Consider the following 20756-nt stretch of genomic DNA (forward strand, 5'->3'; position numbering starts at 1 on the left):
ACAAGGAGTATTAGAGTGCTTTGACTCTAATACTCACAAAAAACTCGTTTTGAAGACCATTCAACCTTGCTATGACTAGATGAAGATGAGAGAGAGAGAGAGAGAGCTTGAGAGAGTGAGAGGGAGAGACTCGAGAGAGTGAGAGGGAGAGGGAGAGATTTGAGAGAGTGGGAGGGAGAGGAAGAGAGCTTGAAGGCTTGAAGCCTTGAGCCTTGAGAGAGTGAGTCTTGAGAGGGAGAGATCTTGAGAGTGTGAGAGGGAGAGAGCTTGACCCTTGAGGATTAGCTTGTGGAGAGAAAGGGGGAGGGGGGTGCATTTTATGAGTCCTTGAGGCCTTGCACACTTTAAAAAGAAGCCCAAACATTTACTTCAATTTTTCCAATTTTTGCCAAATTTGTTTGTAGCCGTTGGCCGTTCCAGGGGCATTTCGGAACATTTCGGAGGCGTTCCAGAACGTTCCGGAACGGCCATTCCGGTTTGCACTGGCCACCTGGAACGTCAGACGTTCCAGGACGTTTCGGAACGTTCGGGAAGGGAACTGCCCCCCGGAACGGCGGAACGGGGGCTAGGAGGCGTTCCCCGGTAACTCTGTGGTGGATGTCTATAGCTACAACACACACTCCAAGGACTTGGCAAGCTTTCAAGAAGAAAACAAATAGCCCGAAGTTACATGCTTTCTCACATCTTCCTTCGGAGTGCAGCTTCTAGTAGTGTGGGTTATACTTAAATGCTTGCCACAAAAACCCTAGCAGATTACAACTTGCAGTCTTTGGATATCTCTCAGTAGGTGTCTCTTCTCAAGCTGATAACCTTCACGGTCCAGTGTGATTGGTATATCTTGGGGCTACCGTCACAGACACGGGAACACTGTCTGTCGAGGCTTGTTTCGTCTATTCAATGTTGCTGCACAGACTTTTAGCACTTCAATAACAACTAAACTAAAAGAGAGAGAGCACACGTGGGAGCTCAAGGTGCGGTTTATGCCACCTCAGTACCTCACACGATTGCAGGACAATTGGCACGCTCTCAAGCATAATGGTATGCCAGTGATGTCTTTCTCTAATAGTGTTTTGCAGCTCGGCACTCAGTTCCGCAAATCGGATGCGGAGCACAAGGAGGCCATCCTTAATAGATTGGACGAGTATCTCAAGTTTGATGTGGAGGTACTTGATCCAATCGATCTCAACAAGGCGGTAGCGATTGCTCTCGCACAGGAGATGAAGCACAATAAGGGAAAGCCTAAGGAGAACAAGACGTCTCAAGCAACCTCTCAGACTTCTCAGAACCCGCAGAATGGTAAGAACAGTAAGAATGGTAAGAATGGTAACTCTTCTAGCCCATCTTCCTCTAATTCTTTGGAAAAGAACTCTCAAAATGAATCTAAGGGTAAAGCTAAAGCACCTACAAAACCTAAGCTAACCTCGGATGAAAAAGCTACACAAGGAATTATAGGAGGGTACATAACGGCTGAAGAACAAGTGATTTATGCTAAGGAAGATAGATGTTATCGATGTCACGTCAAGGGTCACATTAAGAAGGCTTGTCCTAAGACAGCACCACCTAAAGAACCAAAGGCACCCACAACAATCACAAGCACCCTAATGAACCAAGCTGAATCTTCTCATGTCTCTGACACCCACATTGATGAGTTTCTCATGAAGTGTTATGGGCATGTGAAGGGTCAGCGTTTTATCATATTGTTTGATCTATGCAGTATGCATGATGTGATTAGTGCCTCTCTTGTTGAGAGAGCCCACCTAGAGGTTAGTCAGAAATCTCCTCTCGAGGTTTCTGGCTTCGCTCCCGGTATGGACTCTCATCACGAAAGAGTGCCTTGATGTGTTGTTTACAGTTCAACAAGCTGCTTTCCGTAGAAAATTTCTCGTGTCTCCTCTTTCAGGATGTGATATGCTTTTGGGCATTAGATGGTTTCGTGAGCATAACCCTCTCATTGATTGAGAGGCCAACACTCTCACATTAAATGCCAAGACTGACTCCCCCATCATCATTCGTGACGAGGAAGGTCTGCATTCTTTGCCTCTCATTTCTCATGTGCAGGTAAAGCGTGAATTACGACGAGGAGCACAAGCGGCATTCATCTATGCTGCTCCAGTTTCCCAGAGCATTCAGACTCCAAACAAGTATTCAGATTTGTTTACCAGGTTTAAGCATCTCTTTTTGCAGGATGATCTTCCACCCCGTCTCCCGCCCGAGCGGCAAGAGGACCATCGCATCGAGCTTGTGGAGGGGACACAGCTTGTGAGTAAGGCTCCCTACCGTTTGAACACGACACAGGAGGAAGAGTCACGGAGTTGGTGGCCAGAAGATTCATACGTCCTAGTGTAAGTCCTTTTGCTGCTCCTATTTTGTTTGTTCGCAAGAAGAATGGTTCGTCTCGTTTGTGTGTTGATTACAGGGCTTTGAACAAGATGACCGTCAAGCCGATGCCTCGCATTGAGTATATTCTTGATAGGCTCAATGGGGCAAAGGTTTTCAGCAAGGTAATATATAAGAAAACAAGGGCTAGCATCATTTGGCAGAAGAGCAAGGAGAACACAAGCACAAGTGCAACAGGTTCCCTCTCTCTCTCAGGCAAGATCCCCCCCCCCCCCCCCCCCCTAGGTTGGCGTTTTTCCCAAGCTACATCAGCGTTTTCAGCCCTGCCCTTGGGCGATTTCAGCAACGTTTCCACAAGAGATTGCAGCCTGCATTTGGTGCTTCCAATAGCATTGTTTGCATCAACGATTACAGCCTCAGCCAACGTTTTTAACAGCAGCCCACTCAGTGTTTTTTGGACAGCAATTTCAGAGATTTTAGCCATCTGCACACAGCGTTTTCTCAGGCCTTGGACATCGTCAGTACCAGCGTTTTTCAATGCCAGCAAGCTAGCGTTTTCAACGACAGAATCAGTGTTTTTTCAAGGTGTAAGATGCAGCGGAATAAATATTAGAACTTTGCTCAAGATGAGTGCTCCGAATTGTGCTTAAGGTTTCTTTTGTTCTTATGGAAGGGAGAGCCTTCCGTTCCTTTAGTGAGATAGTGCAATGGACACAAACAAAGTGAATGGACACAGTGAATGGAAGTGCATGAGACTGAGAGATAGAGAAGAGAATACGACATCAGAGACGTTGTAAAACCCTCCGAAGGCCCCACTCTCTATGGCGAGAGCGATCTACTTATGATTGCACAATTCTCTACAATGCTTGGACTTGCCGACAATATCGACGACGATGAGGACGACGACAAAACGGGCTGAAATCTGAAAACTCTAAGGGCTGAAATCTGCAAATCTTTATCTGTTGAATTCTGACTCTATGTCGGTGACGATGTCGATAGCGATGGTACGACGACGACGCGCTGAAAACGCAGATGCTGAAATCGGGCTTGCAAACTTCGATGGATCCCACCGTGCGACGAGGAACTGCTGCGGGAAGGTGAGATCTGCGAGGTTTGGGGGTTGTTCTACTCTATCTAAGGGCTGAAAACTGAAAACGCTGGTCCTATGGCTAATTCTGTCGCGATGATCTGCAAAAACGCTAAGATTGTTCTGCAAACCTAAAACGCTAGGGCTGTTTCTTGTCCTGCTGCAAAAACGCTACGGAATCTGCAAAGTCTGAAGTCGCTAAGCTGATGCAGAAGCAAAACGCTAGGCTGATCCGAGTCTTTGTCCAAAACCGCTAGCCAGTCCGCTATGAAGCAATAACGCTAGGCTACTCGGGGGTGTCCTGCTGAGAAGTTGCCTGTTGAGCAAGGTGCTCATGCTGCCTCTTCTGCCAGAAAGTGCTGGCGCTAGGTTTTTATTTATACAAACTTAGCAAATTGCCCTACCTACTTTCCAACAAAAGTCACTTAAAAATAATAGGTGAAAAATGTCAAAAATAGGGAAAATAGATCTATGCACTGTAAAAATGCTACTGATGGGATCTGATTGGAATCTGATGGTCATGTTGTGTGCAACCAGAGGATATGCATCTAATCTAAGTGTCTGGATATGCACGGTCTGCAAATAGACTCATAAAAGTGTCAGATCACTTCCTATTTAAGACTGACTTGATTGAACTGACTCTGATCATGTTGTAGCTTGTCCACGAACACATTAGGGTTGGATGTGTCACGTGATATCCCCTCCTTTTCAAAGTGAGGTAATAATACCGAGCTGTATGGCGTCGAGGGAGATCGCCAACAGCGTCTGGATGAATCTTGGAAAGGACTCTTCGTCAGCCCACTCCGATGCGTGGGTCATGCGATACTTAAACTTCATAAAGGTCTGCAACGCTTGCTTCTTTGGGCCGCGCCGAAAGCGACACAAAGTCTCATGTGGCTCCTTCGATGCTTCAACTTCGTCTAGAGTCGTGCTTCTTCCGTCTTCAAGAATCTCCACGACTGAAAATTCCTGAAACCACTTCCAACACAAAAACATGAACATACCCATTCCATGTAAAGTGAGTGGAAAAAATTTTGTCTTTCTCAAAGACTGTGCATGCAATGTAGATGAACAAAGAGACAGAGAGCTAACCCGTTCACCACACACACGCAAACAATGAAATCGAATCTTTCTCTTCTACTCTAAAGCAATCAACTGCGGCAATTCACAACGGAAATGCCCATGCTTGGTGCTCATGTTGTCATGTGCTCTTTCTACAACTGTGTCGTGCCAAGCAAGAGACATGGAATGTGACTTCCTTGAATGCATACTTTTCAGCTTTTCATGAAAAATCCGCATACATCCGTACTCATTCATGAGTGAAACGTGCTCAACGTATAATATGTCATGCCTAGGAAAAGGGATCACATAAAGACGCTGACTAAAATACAGAAACAATCACGAATGAGACACTCGAACAATGCGTGCTGACGAATCATTCGAACACATAGTACTTCCTCTAAATGTTCTTTGGACCTAGGCTCGAGAGCCAAGTTCTTCGTGATTGATCGAATCTACAATGAGGTTAGCGTCGCTAGAAAAAGTAGCCACTAACTCATCAATCTTGTGAACAATCACATCTTCTTCATGCAAATCATCATGCTTGTGAGAAATCACATCTTGATCATGCAAATCAACATGCTTGTCATTGCCATCCAAATCATCGTGCTCATCATTATCATTCAAATCATCATGCTTATCATCATGCAAATCATGTGTACCATGCTTTGGAGGAGACGAGACCGAGAGAGTCTCCTTCTCCTGAATCCGTTCAATCTTCGCTTGCATATTAGAAATGAGAGATGGAGAATGAACAACTTGCTCTCCACAAATGACAATGGGAGAGTTACTTTTGGCATTGAAAGTGAACGTATTTTCAACCCAATCAATGAGAGGGTTATGCTCACAAAACCATCGAATGCCCAAAATCATATCACATCCTGATAGAGGAGAGACTAAAAATTTTCTACGGAAAGCAGCTTGTTGAACTGTAAACAACACATCAAGGCACTCTTTCGTGATGAGAGAGTCCATACCGGGAGCGAAGTCAGAAACCTCAAAAGGCGATTTCTGACTAACCTCTAGGTGGGCTCTCTCAACAAGAGAGGGACTGATCACGTCATGCATACTACCTGGGTCAAACAATATGACAAAACGTTGCCCCGTCATATGACTATAACATTTAATGAGAGACTCATCAATGGGAGGGTCACGAGAAACTTGGGACACACTCGTGTTGTCATTGATTGCATTGACAAAGGAAGTGGGTTCTGTGGATTCTTTAGATTCATTAGAGTCAAGCTTAGGACATGTTCTTTTTATGTGACCCTTAATGTGACAATGAAAACAACGACCTTCCTTAGAATAAGTGCTTTGATCTTCCGACGACATGTATCCTCCTAAAATTCCTTGTGCTACCTTTTCATCTGGAGTGAGCTTAGGTTTAGCAATTGTGTTAGCCTTACCCTGGGTTCATTTTGAGAGTTCTTTTCTGAGAGACTATTGGAAGATTGGTTAGAAGAGTTACTGTTCTTACCATTCTTACCGTTCTGAGGGTTCTGAGAGGTACTTGTGGAAGTCTTGTTTTCCTTGGGCTTTCCCTTGTTGTGCTTCATCTCCTGTGCGAGAGCAATCGCTACCGCCTTGTTGAGATCGATTGGATCGAGCACCTCGACATCATACTTGATATACTCGTCCAATCCGTAAAGGAATGCCTCTTTGCGCTCATCATCCGACTTGCGTAATTGGGTACCTAGCTGCAAAAGACGATTAGAGAAAGACATAACTGGCATACCATTTTGCTTGAGAGCGTACCAATCGTCCTTCAATCGTGCGAGGTACTGAGGTGGCATAAACCGGCCTTGAGCTTGGCTTGGAAATCAGTCCAATTAAAGGAAAGGGGCATGAATTCGTCGGCTTCCTCTAGGTGCACGACTAACTGTGCCTCTTGCCATGCGTGGTACCAATTGATGGCATCACCGGCAAGGTACATAACTGCTGTCAAAACCTTGCTATTTCCTCTCTTCTTAGTTGTCGCAAAATAAGCATTAAATTGATGCAACCAAGAATGAATAACCGTAGCATCCATCTTACCATCATACTTACTGAACTGGATCTTCTCTGTGACTAGGTTGTTGGAGTCCGAATCTTGGCTTGCGCCACTTGAGGAACTACCAACATCTTTGGTTGGCTCGGACTTCGAAGCGAGAACCTGTCGAACCAATTCTTGAGTGCGGAGGTCCCTCTGAACCTCACGATCGGCCTCCAAGGCCGCTCGTCTTGCTTCGGCTTCCTCCTTTCTTTCTGCTTTTCTTTCCTTTCGTGCATCGCGCTCGCGTTCCAAAGCAATGCGAGTAGCTTCTTGTTGTTCTGCTTTTCTTTCTAGTAGTGCCATCGCAACGCGAGTCGTTTCTTGTTGTTGTGCCATCATCTCCAACATCGACTTGACCATCGCCTCCATAGAATTTGGTACAACTCGTGGCGTAGATGCGGAGGGGGGAGGGTCGGAAAAACCTCCTGGTGGGGAAATTTCTTCGTCGCCTCTCTCATGCTCATCACCTCCAAGCAAAGTATTCATTCCGCTTCGAGTGATAACCATACACTATGATCTTGGGTTCTTAAGTTCACGAGGAACTTGGGTCCTTGTGGGTCTTGGGTTCTTGGGTTCTTGAGGGTCTTGAGTTCTTGGGTTCTTGAGGGTCTTGAGTTCTTGAGGTTCTTTTTTTGCTTGCAATCTGTGTTAGAGAGGATCTTCTCTTCACCCAAGTTCTGCTCTTTTCCGCGGGCGCACCCCTTGGCGGCCTTGCGCTCACACCAAGGTGCTTTTTCCCACCTCCGTCGATTGGCCGGCCGCTAAGTGCACGGTCCGCTCTCAATGAGTGAAAAGAGGCACAAGGGAAAGCTAGACAAGCCCTTCTTTCTTGGGTTTCCTGTCACTCTTCAAAAACAAGATTAGGAATCGACACGCCCAAGAGGACTTGGGTTCGTGCGACCTCAACAAGCCAAAAAAAAAATATGGTTCTTATGGTTCTTTCCTTGAGTGATACAGAACACTGTCAAAAGCTATGATACCAATGTAAGGTGCAGCGGAAGTGAATGTTAGAACTTTGCTCAAGATGAGTGCTCCGAACTATGCTCAAGGTTCCATTTGTTCTTATGGAAGGAATGAAAGTGAATGAGACTGAGAGATAGAGAAGAGAATACAACACCAGAGACGTTGTAAAATCCTCCTCCGAAGGCCCCACTCTCCATGGCGAGAGTGGTCTACTTATGATTGCACAATTCTCTACAATGCTTGGACTTGCCGACGATGTCGACGACGACGAGACGGGCTGAAATCTGAAAACTCTAAGGGCTGAAATCTGCAAATCTTTATCTGCTGAATTCTGACTCTATGTCGGTGACGATGTCGATGGCGAAGGTACAACGACGACGTGCTGAAAACGCAGATGCTGAAATCTGTGTTTTCCAGGCTGAAACTGCAAACTTCGATGGATCCCACCGTGCGACGAGGAGCTGTTGTGGGAAGGTGAGATCTGCGAGGTTTGGAGGTTGTTCTGCTGTGTCTAAGGGCTGAAAACTGAAAACGCTGGTCCTATGGCTGATTCTGTCCCGATGATCTCCAAAAACGCTGAGATTGTTCTGCAAAAAAAAAACGCTAGGGCTATTTCCTGTCCTGCTACAAAAACGCTAGGGAATCTGCAGAGTCTGAGGTCGCCAAGCTCAGGCAGAAGCAAAACGCTAGGCTGATCTGAGTCTTTGTCCAAAAACGCTATCCAGTCCGCTGTGGAGCAAAAACGCTAGGCTACTCGGGGGTGTTCTGCTGAGAAGTTGAGTGTTGAGCAAGGTGCTCCTGCTGCCTCTTCTACCAGAAAGTGCTAGCGCTAGGATTTTATTTATACAAACTTAGCAAAATTACCCTACCTACTTTCCAACAAAAGTCACTTAAAAATAATAAGTGAAAAATGTCAAAAATAGGGAAAATAGGTCTATGCACTGTAAAAATGCTACTGATGAGATCTGACTGGAATCTGATGGTCATGTTGTGTGCAACCAGAGGATATGCATCTAATCTAAGTGTCTGGACATGCACCGTCTGCGAACAGACTCACAAAAGTACCAGATCACTTCCTATTCTAGACTGGCTTGACTGAACTGAACCATGATCATGCTGTAGCTTGTCCACGGACACATAGGGTTGGATGTGTCACGTGACACAAGGGCTGCGAAGGCGGCGTTTATAGTCAGCAAAAGCAACGCTTGAAGATGGCCAAATTAGCATTTCCAATCAGCCGCATAAGCAGTAGCAGTAGATAGCGATTCAAGGCGTCACCGTCGTCCCCACACATTTGCACCATAGTTCTCAAGTTTGCATCAGAGTCTTGTACCAGTTTGTGCAATCAATAGTAGACCACTCTCGCCATTGAGAGTGGGGCCTTCGGAGGAGGGTTTTACAATGTCATGGTGTCGTATTCTCTTCTCTCTCTATCTCTCACTCTCAGCATCTTCACGCACGCTGTTTATTCACTTGCACTCTCATTAAGGGTATGGAAGGCTCTCCCTTCCATAAGTAAAAGGAACTTTGAGCACGATCGGATCACTCATTCTAAGAAAGAACAACATTCACCTCCGTTGCACCTTACACAAATTAAGTTCCAAGATCAATTAACTTGGACTCATAAACACGATCTTGAGAATTTGCTAAGCCAACACAAACTCATCATAAACAAGAGAGATGTAATGTAAAATAAACTTGTCTTTATTCGTTCATGAAATGAGCTTTAAGTAGCTCTACAACCTTGCACAACTGTATGTGGGATTCCTTCTCTTCACTCCTTGACTCATATTCTAGGACAAAGCTCACACTTTACATGCACTTGAGGTATTGCATGTGTGTACATTCCATTACGCAATCAAAAGCAAATACCACATCGGCAACGGTGTGCGGGGCCCTTGAGAGGGTTGGTTGGGACCCCTTCATGTGTCTCTCTCTCTCTCTCTCTCTCTCTCTCTCTCTCTCTCTCTCTCTCTCTCTCTCTCAAGAAAGTAAAAGGAACCATCATTCAAGCTAAAAGCAATCACTCTCTCTCTCTCTCTCTCTCTCTCTCTCTCTCTCTCTCTCTCTCTCTCTCTCTCTCTCTCTCTCCTTCAAGAAAGTAAAAGGAACCATCATTCAAGCTAAAAGCAATCACTAACGCAAGGAAAGAAGTAAAAGATTTGTGAAAGTGTAAAACCGAGATCTTCACCATTTCAATTTCGCTACACCTGACATTGGTATCAGAGCTTTGCAAAATTTGCACTAATCATCCAATGAGAAGGGGGTCTCCACCTACGCAAAAGTGCTTGGCAATGTACCTTACACGCAAAGCCTCAACACCAGGGTGGCCTCCAATGATCCAAAACCAACTCAAGGCTACGGATAGTGCATACCCCAGTCCTCGTTTAATTGCCTTGGGACTCTCGAAGTCCTCAAGGGTGAAGAGGCTTGAAAGCCCTTACTTTCTTTGACCCCGGAGCTATGGAAAACTTCATCCATCTAGAATTCTTGAAGCAGATGCACTTTGATTATGATGCAGAGGACGGAGAAATTGAAGCTGAGATAGCCACGAGGCAAACTCAGAAAGTGGTACCGCTCATTAGTGCACTTCCAGTGACTATACAAGATTATCATGGAAAAGCAGATTTCCACATTATGCAGTTGGGCAATTGCGACGTTCTCTTGGGCATGCCCTGGCACGACAAGAATGATGCAACTCTCCAAGTCCAGAACCGAACCATCACCGTAATGCAGAAGGGCAAGCCTGTTGTCCTCAAAGTTCGATTGTCTGAACAAAACCCTGAATGACCTCTCTAGTTGTTTTCTAGTTAGATACTTTTGAACATTGTTTGAGAAAGTATTGTTTGAAATTTGTTTGAAATGGATGCTATCTGTTTTAAACCTGTCTTGGTGCTGATTTTAAATACTGGTTTCAATGATTGGTGATTTTACTCCCGGGTGGAGAAGTGAAAAATACTGTTTTGGTATTGTTTGAACCTTGGAACGACGCAGGCCGATGCATGGAGAGCGTTTCGTTGTATGCTAGAAAACCTCTAAACGACGCAGGCGGATGCCTAGGGAGCGTTTGGTTGTATGCTTAACCTCCAAGCGACGCAGACTGCGGTCTGGGGAGCATTTGGTTGTACACTCCTCTGAGCTCATGGCCCAGACCTTTTTAGGTTATTTGCGGGGGGAGTGATGAGGTAGTCGTTGAGTAGCTTCATACTGCAGACCATTTGTTTCGGGGGAGTGCTCAGCGACGCTGTTTGTTGTGTCTTGTAACATGCATATGTAAGCATTTGTGAAGCATTGTGATGTGTCAACTATTGAATATTCCTAATTGGATGAGATTGCCTGGGTATGTAATTTTGATGCATCAAGACACCCGTGGAAGATCAGTACGGTTTGGGTGTGATGCCTAGTAAAAGGGATCACATAAAGACGTTGACTAAAATACAGGAAACAATCACGAATGAAACACTCGAACAATGCGTGCGTATCAATCATGCGATCACATAATACTTCATGTGAGGGTTCTTTGGACCTAGGCTCGAGAGCCAAGATCGGTTCTTCCTGAATGATCGAAATCATCCTGTGGGGTTTCTTTGGACCTCGACTCGAAAGCCAAGATCGGTTCTTCATGATTGATCGAATCTACAACAAGGTTAGCTTCGCTAGAAAAAGCATCCACTAACACATCATCCTTGTGAACAATCCCATCATCTTCATGCAACTCATCATGCTTGTGAGAAATCACATCTTGATCATGCAAATCATCATTCTTGTCATTGTCATCCAAATCATCATGCAAATCATTGTCATTCAAATCATCATGCCTATCATCATGCAAATCCTGTGTATCATGCTTTGGAGAAGAAGAGACTAAGAGAGTCTCCTTTTCCTGATTATGTGCAAAGTGCGCCTGCACTTGAGAAAAGAGTCGCAACATCTCTTCATGTGTCGAGCGCTCTGTTCGGCCGCCAAGCACGCTTGCTCATGCTCACGCTCCAAGTCGGCCTTTCTTTCTGCTTTTCTTACTTTGGCTTCCAAGCGGGCTTGCTCGCTCGCACGGGCGATGACTGACATTCTTTCTTGGTACTTACGTTCAATGGTTGCGATTCTTTCTTCGCTTTCTAACTTCCTGTCCAGCATCCTCTTGTCGAAAGCCTCCATAGGAGTTAGTGCAATCCTTGTCGTAGATGGGGAAGGGGGAGGGTCGGAAAAACCTCCTGGTGGGGAAAATTCTTCTTCGCCTCTCTCATGCTCATCACCTCCAAACGAAGTATTCATTCCGCTTCGAGTGATGACCATTCTGAAGTCGTGGGTTCTTGTGGTCTTGGGTTCTTAAGTTCACGAGCAACTTGGATTCTTGGGGACCTTGGTTCTTAAGTTCACGAGGAACTTGGGTTCTTGCGGGTCTTGAGGTTCGTGAGGTTCTTCTTTCGCTTGCAATCTGTATTTGAGAAGGATCTTCTCTTCACCCGAGTTCTACTCCTTTCTGCGGGTGCACCCCTTGGCGGCCTTGCGCTCACACCAAGGTTGCTTTTTCCCACCTCACGTCGATTGGCCGGCCACTAAGGGCACGGTCCACTCTTAATGAGTGAAAAGAGACAAGGGGAAGCTGGACAAGCCCTTCTTTCCTAGGATTCCTGTCACTCTTCAAAAACACAATTAAGAATCGACACGCCCAAGCGAACTTGGGTTCATGCGACCGCAACAAGCAAAAAAAAATTCTTGTGATTCTTGTGGTTCTTTCCTTGAGTGATACAGAACACTGCCAAAGCTCTGATACCAATGTAAGGTGCAGCGGAATGAATGTTTGCGCTTTGCTCAAGCTGAGTGCTCTGAACTGTGCTCAAGGTTCCTTTTGTTCTTATGGAAGGTAGAGCCTTCCGTTCTTAATGAGAGAATGCTATGATCACAAACAAAGTGAATGGACACTGTGCGTGCAAGTGTATGAGACTGAGAGATAGAGAGAGAAGAGAGATACGACACCAGAGACGTTGTAAAACCCTCCTCCGAAGGCCCCACTCTCGCCAAGCCCCACTCTCGTTGGCGAGAGTGGTCTACTATTGATTGCACAATCTGGTAAAAATGGTATGCATGAGACTGATGCAAGTCTAGGCTATGTCGACGATGACGACGGGGATGACGAAGTCGAACTAAGGGCTGAAATTTGCAATCTTTCTACTACTGTCCAAAAACGCTATGGGCTGAAATCTGCAACTGAGCCAAAAACGCTGATTTTGGGGCTGTTTTCTGTGGGTCTTTGTCTCTGAAAATCTGCAGGTTTAGGGCTGAAAACTGAGGGTCTTAAAAGCTGAAAACTGATGGTCTTTACGGCTTGAATCTGCTACTCTTTTCGGGGCTGATCTTGCCAGTTCTTCATGGCTGAAAAACGCTGCATATTGAGGTCTGTCAAGGCTGAAATTCTGCTAACACTGTAGGTTGCAAAAACGCTATGGATGCAAAAACACTAGCTGCAGGGGTTCCTTGGCGATGGTGTCCGATGTAAAAACGCCAGGCTGTGGAAGGTGATGGCAATGTTGCAGATGCTGAAAACGCTAGTGAATGCTGTTGAAGAAAATGCTAGGGGAAGGTCCTTGCTTGGAAGGGAGACCACCAAGTTCTTGTTGAGAAGTTGCCTATTGAGCTTAGCTCCTGTTGCCTCTTCTGCCATTTAGTGCTAACTTTGGTTTGCTTATATATTTTCTTACCCAAATTGCCCTACCTACTTTTGTTGGAAAGTCACTTAAATTAATAAGTGAAAAATGCCAAAAATAGGTAAAATAGGCTAAATGCACTGGAAAATTCCCCTGATGGAATCTGATGGATTCTGATGGGAATACTGATGATCATGTTGTGTGCAACCAAAGGATATGCATCTAATCTAAGTGTCTAGACATGCACGGTCTGCGAACAGACTCACAAAAGTGCCAGATCACTTCCTATTCTAGACTGACTTGACTGAATTGAACCCTGGTCATGCTGCAGCTTGTCCACGGACACATAGGGTTGGATGTGTCATGTGACACTTCTCTCTCTCTCTCTCTCTCTCTCTCTCTCTCTCTCTCTCTCTCTCTCTCTCTCTCTCTCTCTCTCTCTTTTTTCAAGGAAAGTAAAAGGAACCATCATTCAAGCTAAAAGCAATCACTAACACAAGGAAAGAAGTAAAAGATTTGTGAAAGTGTAAAACCTAGATCTTCCATTTCAATTTCGCTTTACTTGACATTGGTATCAGAGCTTTGAAAAATTTGCACTAATCATCCCATGAGAAGGGGGTCTCCACCTAGGCAAAAGTGCTTGGCAATGTACCTTACACGCAAAGCCTCAACACCACGGTGGCCTCCAATGATCCAAAACCAACTCAAGGCTATGGATAGTGCATACCCCAGTCCTCGGTTAGTTGCCTTGGGACTCTCGAAGTCCTCAAGGATGAAGAGGCTCAATTTGTCTCAGGATTGTACAGCCAAAGGCAATTTGTCACGTGCACATCTAACCTTGTGTGCATGTGGACAAGCTGTACCTACTTCTAAGGTTTAGGTAGCCTAGAAGGTGTTATGGCACCCTTGTGAGCCTGTACGCGGGCCGTGCATGTCCAGGCACTTAGAGTATATATCTCCACACCCTCTAATTGCACAACCCATTAGAACCCAGCATGAGCATTTTTGACCGCATGAACCTAGTTCCCAAAACTGCATGTGAACCACCTCTTAAGTGGCATTATTATTAATAAGTGACTTTTTCACTTATTAGTATTGCCAGAACGTGGGGACTCATCTTGCACTACTCGACCCAGCATATTTCACCTATAAAGGGAGGCAAGGCGCGCCAGTAGACAGCAGAAGAAGCAAAAGACAGAGGCCCAACAGCTCCGGCAACAGATTAACCTCCCTGGCGTTTCTCCTCAGCAGGCCCAGACAGGCTAGCATTTTTGCATGACTTGCAGCAACGTTTGCAGATCCAGAAGACCAGCGTTTTCGGCGTAGAGGACCAGCGTTTTCCGAGCGGCCTTTAGCCTTGCTGAACCGCTACCACCCGCCAACAGAACCTCGCTGCAGTCGCCCTAGCGCAGCAGATCAGCCAGCCCTCAGTTTTCAGCATCAAGAACAGCCAGCATTTTCAGAATTCAGCCTCAAGACAGCCAGCGTTTTTGCAGTTCTCAGCCTTGCATGCATCAACAGTTGCAGATCCGCCTCGTAGCATTATCTCAGTTGCAGAACCACAGCAGTAGACCCTAGCGTTTTCAGATTTCAGCCCATTGACAGCCTCGTCGTCGGCACCGTCAACGTCATCTCGTCGATACTTCGTCCCGCATCATAGCATCTAGACCAATGTACCAGACTTGTGCAATCTAAAGCAAATACCTCTCTAGCAATAGAGAGGGGGGTTTGAGCCCCCATCTTGTGTCGTCTCTTCTCTCTCTCTCTAGCACTCTCATGCACTTTGCACTCTCAGCTTTCCACTCTCTTTGTTTTGGTCATTGCACATTCTCTCTCTAAGTGCGGAAGGCTCTCCCTTCCTCTATAGTAAAAGGAACCTTGAGCACTCATTGTTCACTCATCCTCAGCTTACACCATCATTCACTTCCGCTGCACATTACATAATTGCAAGAGCTCGCAAAAGAACAAAGGCAAAGGCAATCTTGACGAGTACGGCGGCAAAGATGGTGTTTCCACTCACGAAATCGGCATGGCACACATGGCGGCAACCACAATGGCCACAATGCCAAACATCTAGTCCGGTGGATGTTGCTGCCACTTTCTTCAGCCAGAGAGAGGCTTGTGAGTGGCAGAGAGGGGCAACGGTGCTCCCTACATATGATTTGGACCCATGTGTTGGAGTTCAAGTTATCGGTGTTTGAATCCATGGGTCACAGTTCAAGGGACATGCATCTGGCAAGGAAAGTGAGACGTATACAAAATACTATGAATGTGCTGCAGACAATCCATTGTTGTTGGCCGGATTGTGGGCAAGATGTGTTCCGGCAATCCATTGTCTAGGAAAGTTTGGACCTGATATGTTCACACTATTAGAGTTTTGGCATCTCAAGTGAATTGCCCAACGTGATCCCATTATGTAGTTTCGCTTTTAGGTATTTAATTTACTTATTTGTCAAAGTCTTGGGTAAGGCAATTTACTGAGGTTGCTATATAAACAACCCCTTGCCTCCAATGTATACACATTCAGTTATTCATTGCAAGGTTGATTGGTTCAGGAGACTCTCTCTCTCTCTCTCTCTCTCTCTCTCTCTCTCTCTCTCTCTCTTGCTCACTCCCCTTGGTCTCTACGCTTCCGCATCGGCGACTTTGACATGGTATCAGAGCTTGGTGTAGCTCGGTGATCGAAGCCCTTAGCGTGGAGGAGCTGTCCCGCGAAGAAGAGAAGCACACAACTCGTCGCCGGCATTCATTCCCACCCTGTCCCGCTGCCCATCGCTGCTACTTGCGTTTTGAAACGCCGTTGTGCAGCGGTGCCGGACACACTCTCTACTCTTGCGTTTTAAAACGTTGTTGCACACAGCTGCGCCAAGCCCCCCTATGCTCCTGTGCGTTTCAAACTCCGGCTGCAACTGGCGATTTTCCCCTTTGGCGCCACATCCCACCCCCTCTGTCACCAACGTTTTGAAATGCTACTGTTAGCCCACCCTCGGCGATGCTGCCTGGCCTCCCTTTGCGACAGGCACCAATGGCCTCGTGCCCCTTGCGTTTTTTGAAACGCTGCTCTGCAGCGACGAGCTTCTCTCTTGCTACGTTTTTTTTTATAAAAACGCCAGAGCCTACAAGCAGCTTTGAGGTCAAAACAGGGCATTGTCGCGCGGAAAGGAGCATATGGAGCCAGAAGGTGGAGTTGAAGAGGGGTGTGAAGCGGTTTGGGAGACGGTGAGGCGAGCGGCTTTGCAGTTGAAGAGAGGGATAGCAGAGGGTTTGAAGCAGTTTGGCATAAGCTGTGGAGTGGAAAAGCGGCTTGGAAGAGGTGAGGAGATTGAAGATCTTGCGGCCTGGGATTCGTGCGGCCACCTTTGGAGTGCAAAAAGGTACCAAATTACCAGTTTTTTGCAACTTCATCATGGCCCCCCTTGCTCGAGCACCCGCGACGACAACGACCAAAAGCAACAAGTGGCTATGGATAGCGGATCCACCATCCAGTTAGCGGCCTATGCACCGGCACAGTTCTCAAGGAACCCGACAAATTGTTTGGCTCAAGTTTGTGAAATCAAAAGCAAATGGAGGAGTTCGCTAGAGGGCAGCGACAAAGGTCAGTTGGACAAGGATGGCACTACCAGTACTCAGTTAGTTGCCTTGGTACCCACGAGGTACGATCACAGTTGTCATGATGTGACTCGACGCTTTGTTTAGCTCGAGAGTTTGAACCAAAGGCAAAAGCAAGAACTCATAAATAGACAACGACAAAGGCAAGCTAGACAAAGATTACGGTAATAAAGATTTGGCAAAGAAGATCGACATAGCACATTTGGCGGTGGCCACAGTGGCCTTGACATCAGCTTTCGACAGGTGTCACAACTAGCTTCAGCCAGAGAGAGGCTTGTGAGTGGCAGAGGGACAAGCAGTTTTCCCTATAATTAATTTGGACCTTTGTGTTGGAGTTCAAGTTATTGGTGTTTGGACCCGTAGGTCGGAGTTCAATACACACGCATCTGGCAGGGAACCAATCACGCATCTAAAACACTACGGATGGGTGCACCAATCCATTGTTGTTGGTCAGATTATGGACAGCATATGTTCCAACAGTTCATTATCTTGGAGTTTTATATTTTGGACGTGTTTTCACAGTTCACGAATGGGGATTATTGGACGTAGTGTGGTTTACAATTCAAAGTTTCTAAGAGGCAACCGATGCTCAAGATGGCATTATTTTCAGGTACAAAGTTGAGGGTAGCAAAACCGAGGTGTATCCAGTATCCCGGCCGGTGTTGGGGTGTCCATGGTAGCTTCTACATCGACTTGGTCTCACTATTGATGTCCACTATGAGCTACAGAAAGGGTGTTAGAGTTTTGGCATCTCAAGTGAGCTGCCCAATGTGATCCCATTATTTAGTTTGGCTTTTAGGTATTTATTTTACTTATTTGTCAAAGTCTTGGGTAGGGCAATTTACTGAGGTTGCTTATATAGCAACCCCTTGCCTCCATTGTATACACATTCAGTTATTCATTGCCAAGGTTGATTGGTTCAAGAGACTCTCTCTCTCTCTCTCTCTCTCTCTCTCTCTCTCTCTCTCTCTCTCTCTCTCTCTCTCTCCCCCCTTGGTCTCTACGCTTCCGCATCGGCGACTTTGACACACTTCACGAATGGGGATTCTTAGACGTAGTGTGGTCTACAGTTCAATTTTATGTGAGTACTCAAGATGGCATTCTTCTCCGGTTCATGCTAACAAATCGGCGAGGTGTATCAAGCAGACAGCAGATGGTGGAATGTCCATGATAGCTTCTTCATCGACTTGGTCTTCCTACATATGTCCACTATGAGTTGCAGAGAGGGTATTAGAGTTATAGCATCTCAAGTGAATGGCCCAATGTGATCCTAATATTTATTTTGGCTTTAGGTATTTATTTTACTTATTTGTCACAGTTTTGGGTAGGGCAATTTGTCAAAGCTAGTATATACGGAACACTCAGCCCCATTGTATAATCACTAATTCATTGCCCAATTGGTTGGTTCCAACGAACTCTGTCTCTCTCTCGTGTATTCTCTCCCTCATTATACACTTCCGCATCGTCAACTTTGACATGGCAATCTCTAAGAGGAGTTGTGTCTTGCAAAATTAAAGCGTGAAGTGTTCTTTCAGGAGGATCAATTCCATTTGTGTTAAGGCTTGTATCAGTGTTCTCCCAATGCCAACCAATTACAGTTGGTCCGTGTTTCCATGCTCTTGTGGCAACTTTCACGTTGGTCTTGCACCCCAAGCCCTCTTTCCATTGAATCGCATCTTCAATACAGTCATAGCCCTCTTCATGGAAAAGGTATGCATGTTTACTCCTCGGGTTAGGTAATTTTCTTGCTCCTTTGTTCGGGCTTTGTGACAACTCTCATTTCCTCATTTTGCTAGGGGCAGCCGAAATCCACTCTAGAGAAGAGCTCACAGTACTACATGAATCATTGATTGGGCTTTGTTCATTCAGTTCCTCACTCGGCCCCTCTACCAACCACAACGCACATGTACAATACCACTCCATACAAAGCCTGATATGAAAATACCACCTTAGATACAGCTGGGCTAGGCCACAAAACAGCCTTCACTTGCTATCCTCCTCTTGAGAGAGACCCGACCATACGCAATGGTCCAGCCATGAGATGATACACTCTAACAATAGTTTCTCAAAGCAAGGCTCAACACCTTCTCAGGCGTTTCTGAGAGTCTAAACACCCTTTGCATGGTTGCTGAACAGGAGCTTCACAGACATGACACTCTCTCTCTCTCTCTCTCTCTCTCTCTCTCTCTCTCTCTCTCTCTCTCTCTCTGTGTGTGTGTGTGTGTGTGTGTGTGAGAGAGAAACCTGGCGCTGCTCAGCAATCGAGCAAATCTCGTCGAAGGCATTGAAAGAGTCGTGGCGTCTGATCTCATCTTTCTCCATGTAGCCAAGGTGGCAGTCCGTAGCCACCAACACCCGCAGCGTGTCGCTGCTGCTCTGCTCCATACTGGCCGGGAGTGACGAGGGAAAGCCAGTCCCGCCAAGTGCGCTATTTATTTTTTTTCAAGTGGGTGTATAAATTAAGAAACCAAACAAGAGGCAAAAAAGTAATAAAATCACGAGGCCTAACCCTATGAAAACCAATCTTTAGACAGGAACGCGTTAATCTTTAAGCAACAAAGATCAACCAAGAATTTTTATACAATGGTATTTTGGGAATTTTTGAAATCTGAGAGGTATTTTGGGAATTTCCACAAATCAAAGTGGTATTTTGGTAATTTCCCTTTTTCTTACACTAGTTTCACCATTTTGAGCGAAGTACATCGCCACTGCTCAATATTGCTTTCTTTTGCACCCCCTCCATGCTCAAAATACAGTAGCACACCCAGCCTTGCCGCTCGCGAGGAAAGTTGGGAGGGAAAGAAGCAATTGTCCGACGTTCAGAGAGAGAGAGAAGTCGACTCTTCCTACCTTACAGCTGTGCTGGCTCCATATTTCATCAAGACTAACACAAACACACAAACGCCACACCACACAAATCAATCAAAGAAAAAGAAAATAAGGAAGAATAACGCCAAGGAGACCAATAGAGAAAAGGAAATCAACCTGTCAGGAGACAACAAACCAAAGCAGCAACGAAAGCTCCACAGTCGAGTGCAGCCACCACTGAGGCGTCCAAAGAAGCGACCGTGTTGGCAGACGACAATGGTAAAGTGGATGCTGAAACCCGGCATAACCTGTGCACGTGCATTCTTTGTTCCTAACATTCTTTCCTAGTTGGAGAAGGCAGATGAAGATAGGTAAGTGCAGCACAAGCACACCCACAACTAGCACTCCCTCATGATGTGCAAAAGGGCCAATGGAACACCAAAAGCACACGGCAACACACATGGGCAACACCATACTGCAGCCAGGAGCAGCAAACACAAGCACGAGGAGGCAAAAGAGATGATACCAACCAAGCAGTAAATGCTGACGAGGCAAAGGTGGCACTAACAGTAAGTCGCGCGTAGTGGCAGCACAATCCAAGTGCGGGATGGGAAAAGGGTATAGCGACGAGAGCTAGAAATGGTTGGGCATAGGGCTGGAGGTAGCAAAAGTGGTGAGCATTACTAAATGTGAATAAGAAGAGGAAAGTAGAATGACCTTCCTATCACCCACCCATGGTAGATAGGTTATCCATCTCCCTCTTAGAGTAAGAGATCTTAAACTCAAGACTTTATAGAAAGAATTTTAAAATCTCTCAAGATTGTTCCTAGGATGCTAAGTGTGTGTGTGAAGAAGAAGAAGAAGAAGAAGAGACATCTATGGGAACAATCCAAGGAGTTGACGGCAAAGATCTATCAGACAAGTTTTGAACTCTAAACCTCTTGCTCAAGAGGGAACTGGGATAACCAAATTCTCTCTCTCTCTCTCTCTCTCTCTCTCTCTCTCTCTCTCTCTCTCTCTCATGCCAATATGGTACCAGGTCATGAACTCTTGAAGTCCTCAAAGGTGCAAAACATCGACATTCTGGAACAGTTCATTCCCCATTAATGACTGTACAGATCATAATACATTCTTGCAGACCAGAAAGAAAAAAAACATACTCGAACATAATTTTTATTATCTTGGTGATACATAAAATCATAGCTGCTGCAAGTGC

At 45.8% G+C, this 20756-nt stretch overlaps 1 protein-coding gene across 2 annotated transcripts in view; it reads right to left on the bottom strand.

The window, feature by feature from the left end:
• The window catches only part of MRE11 (DNA repair and meiosis protein (Mre11)), a 116004-nt gene extending 96819 nt beyond the window's left edge, over positions 1-19185 (bottom strand). The window contains exon 1 of one of the 2 annotated variants that reach the window (XM_086523192.1): positions 18977-19185. In XM_086523192.1, the coding sequence (XP_086379318.1) occupies positions 18977-19117 (141 nt within the window). In that variant the 5' untranslated portion in view covers positions 19118-19185. The remainder of the gene's footprint in view (positions 1-18976) is intronic. The other variant, XM_086523193.1, reaches the window with a different exon arrangement.
• Positions 19186-20756: the final 1571 nt, after the last annotated feature.

This window comes from Adiantum capillus-veneris, chromosome 11 (genome assembly GCF_014529385.1).
Source record: "Adiantum capillus-veneris isolate H3 chromosome 11, ASM1452938v2, whole genome shotgun sequence".
Lineage (NCBI taxonomy): Eukaryota > Viridiplantae > Streptophyta > Polypodiopsida > Polypodiales > Pteridaceae > Adiantum > Adiantum capillus-veneris.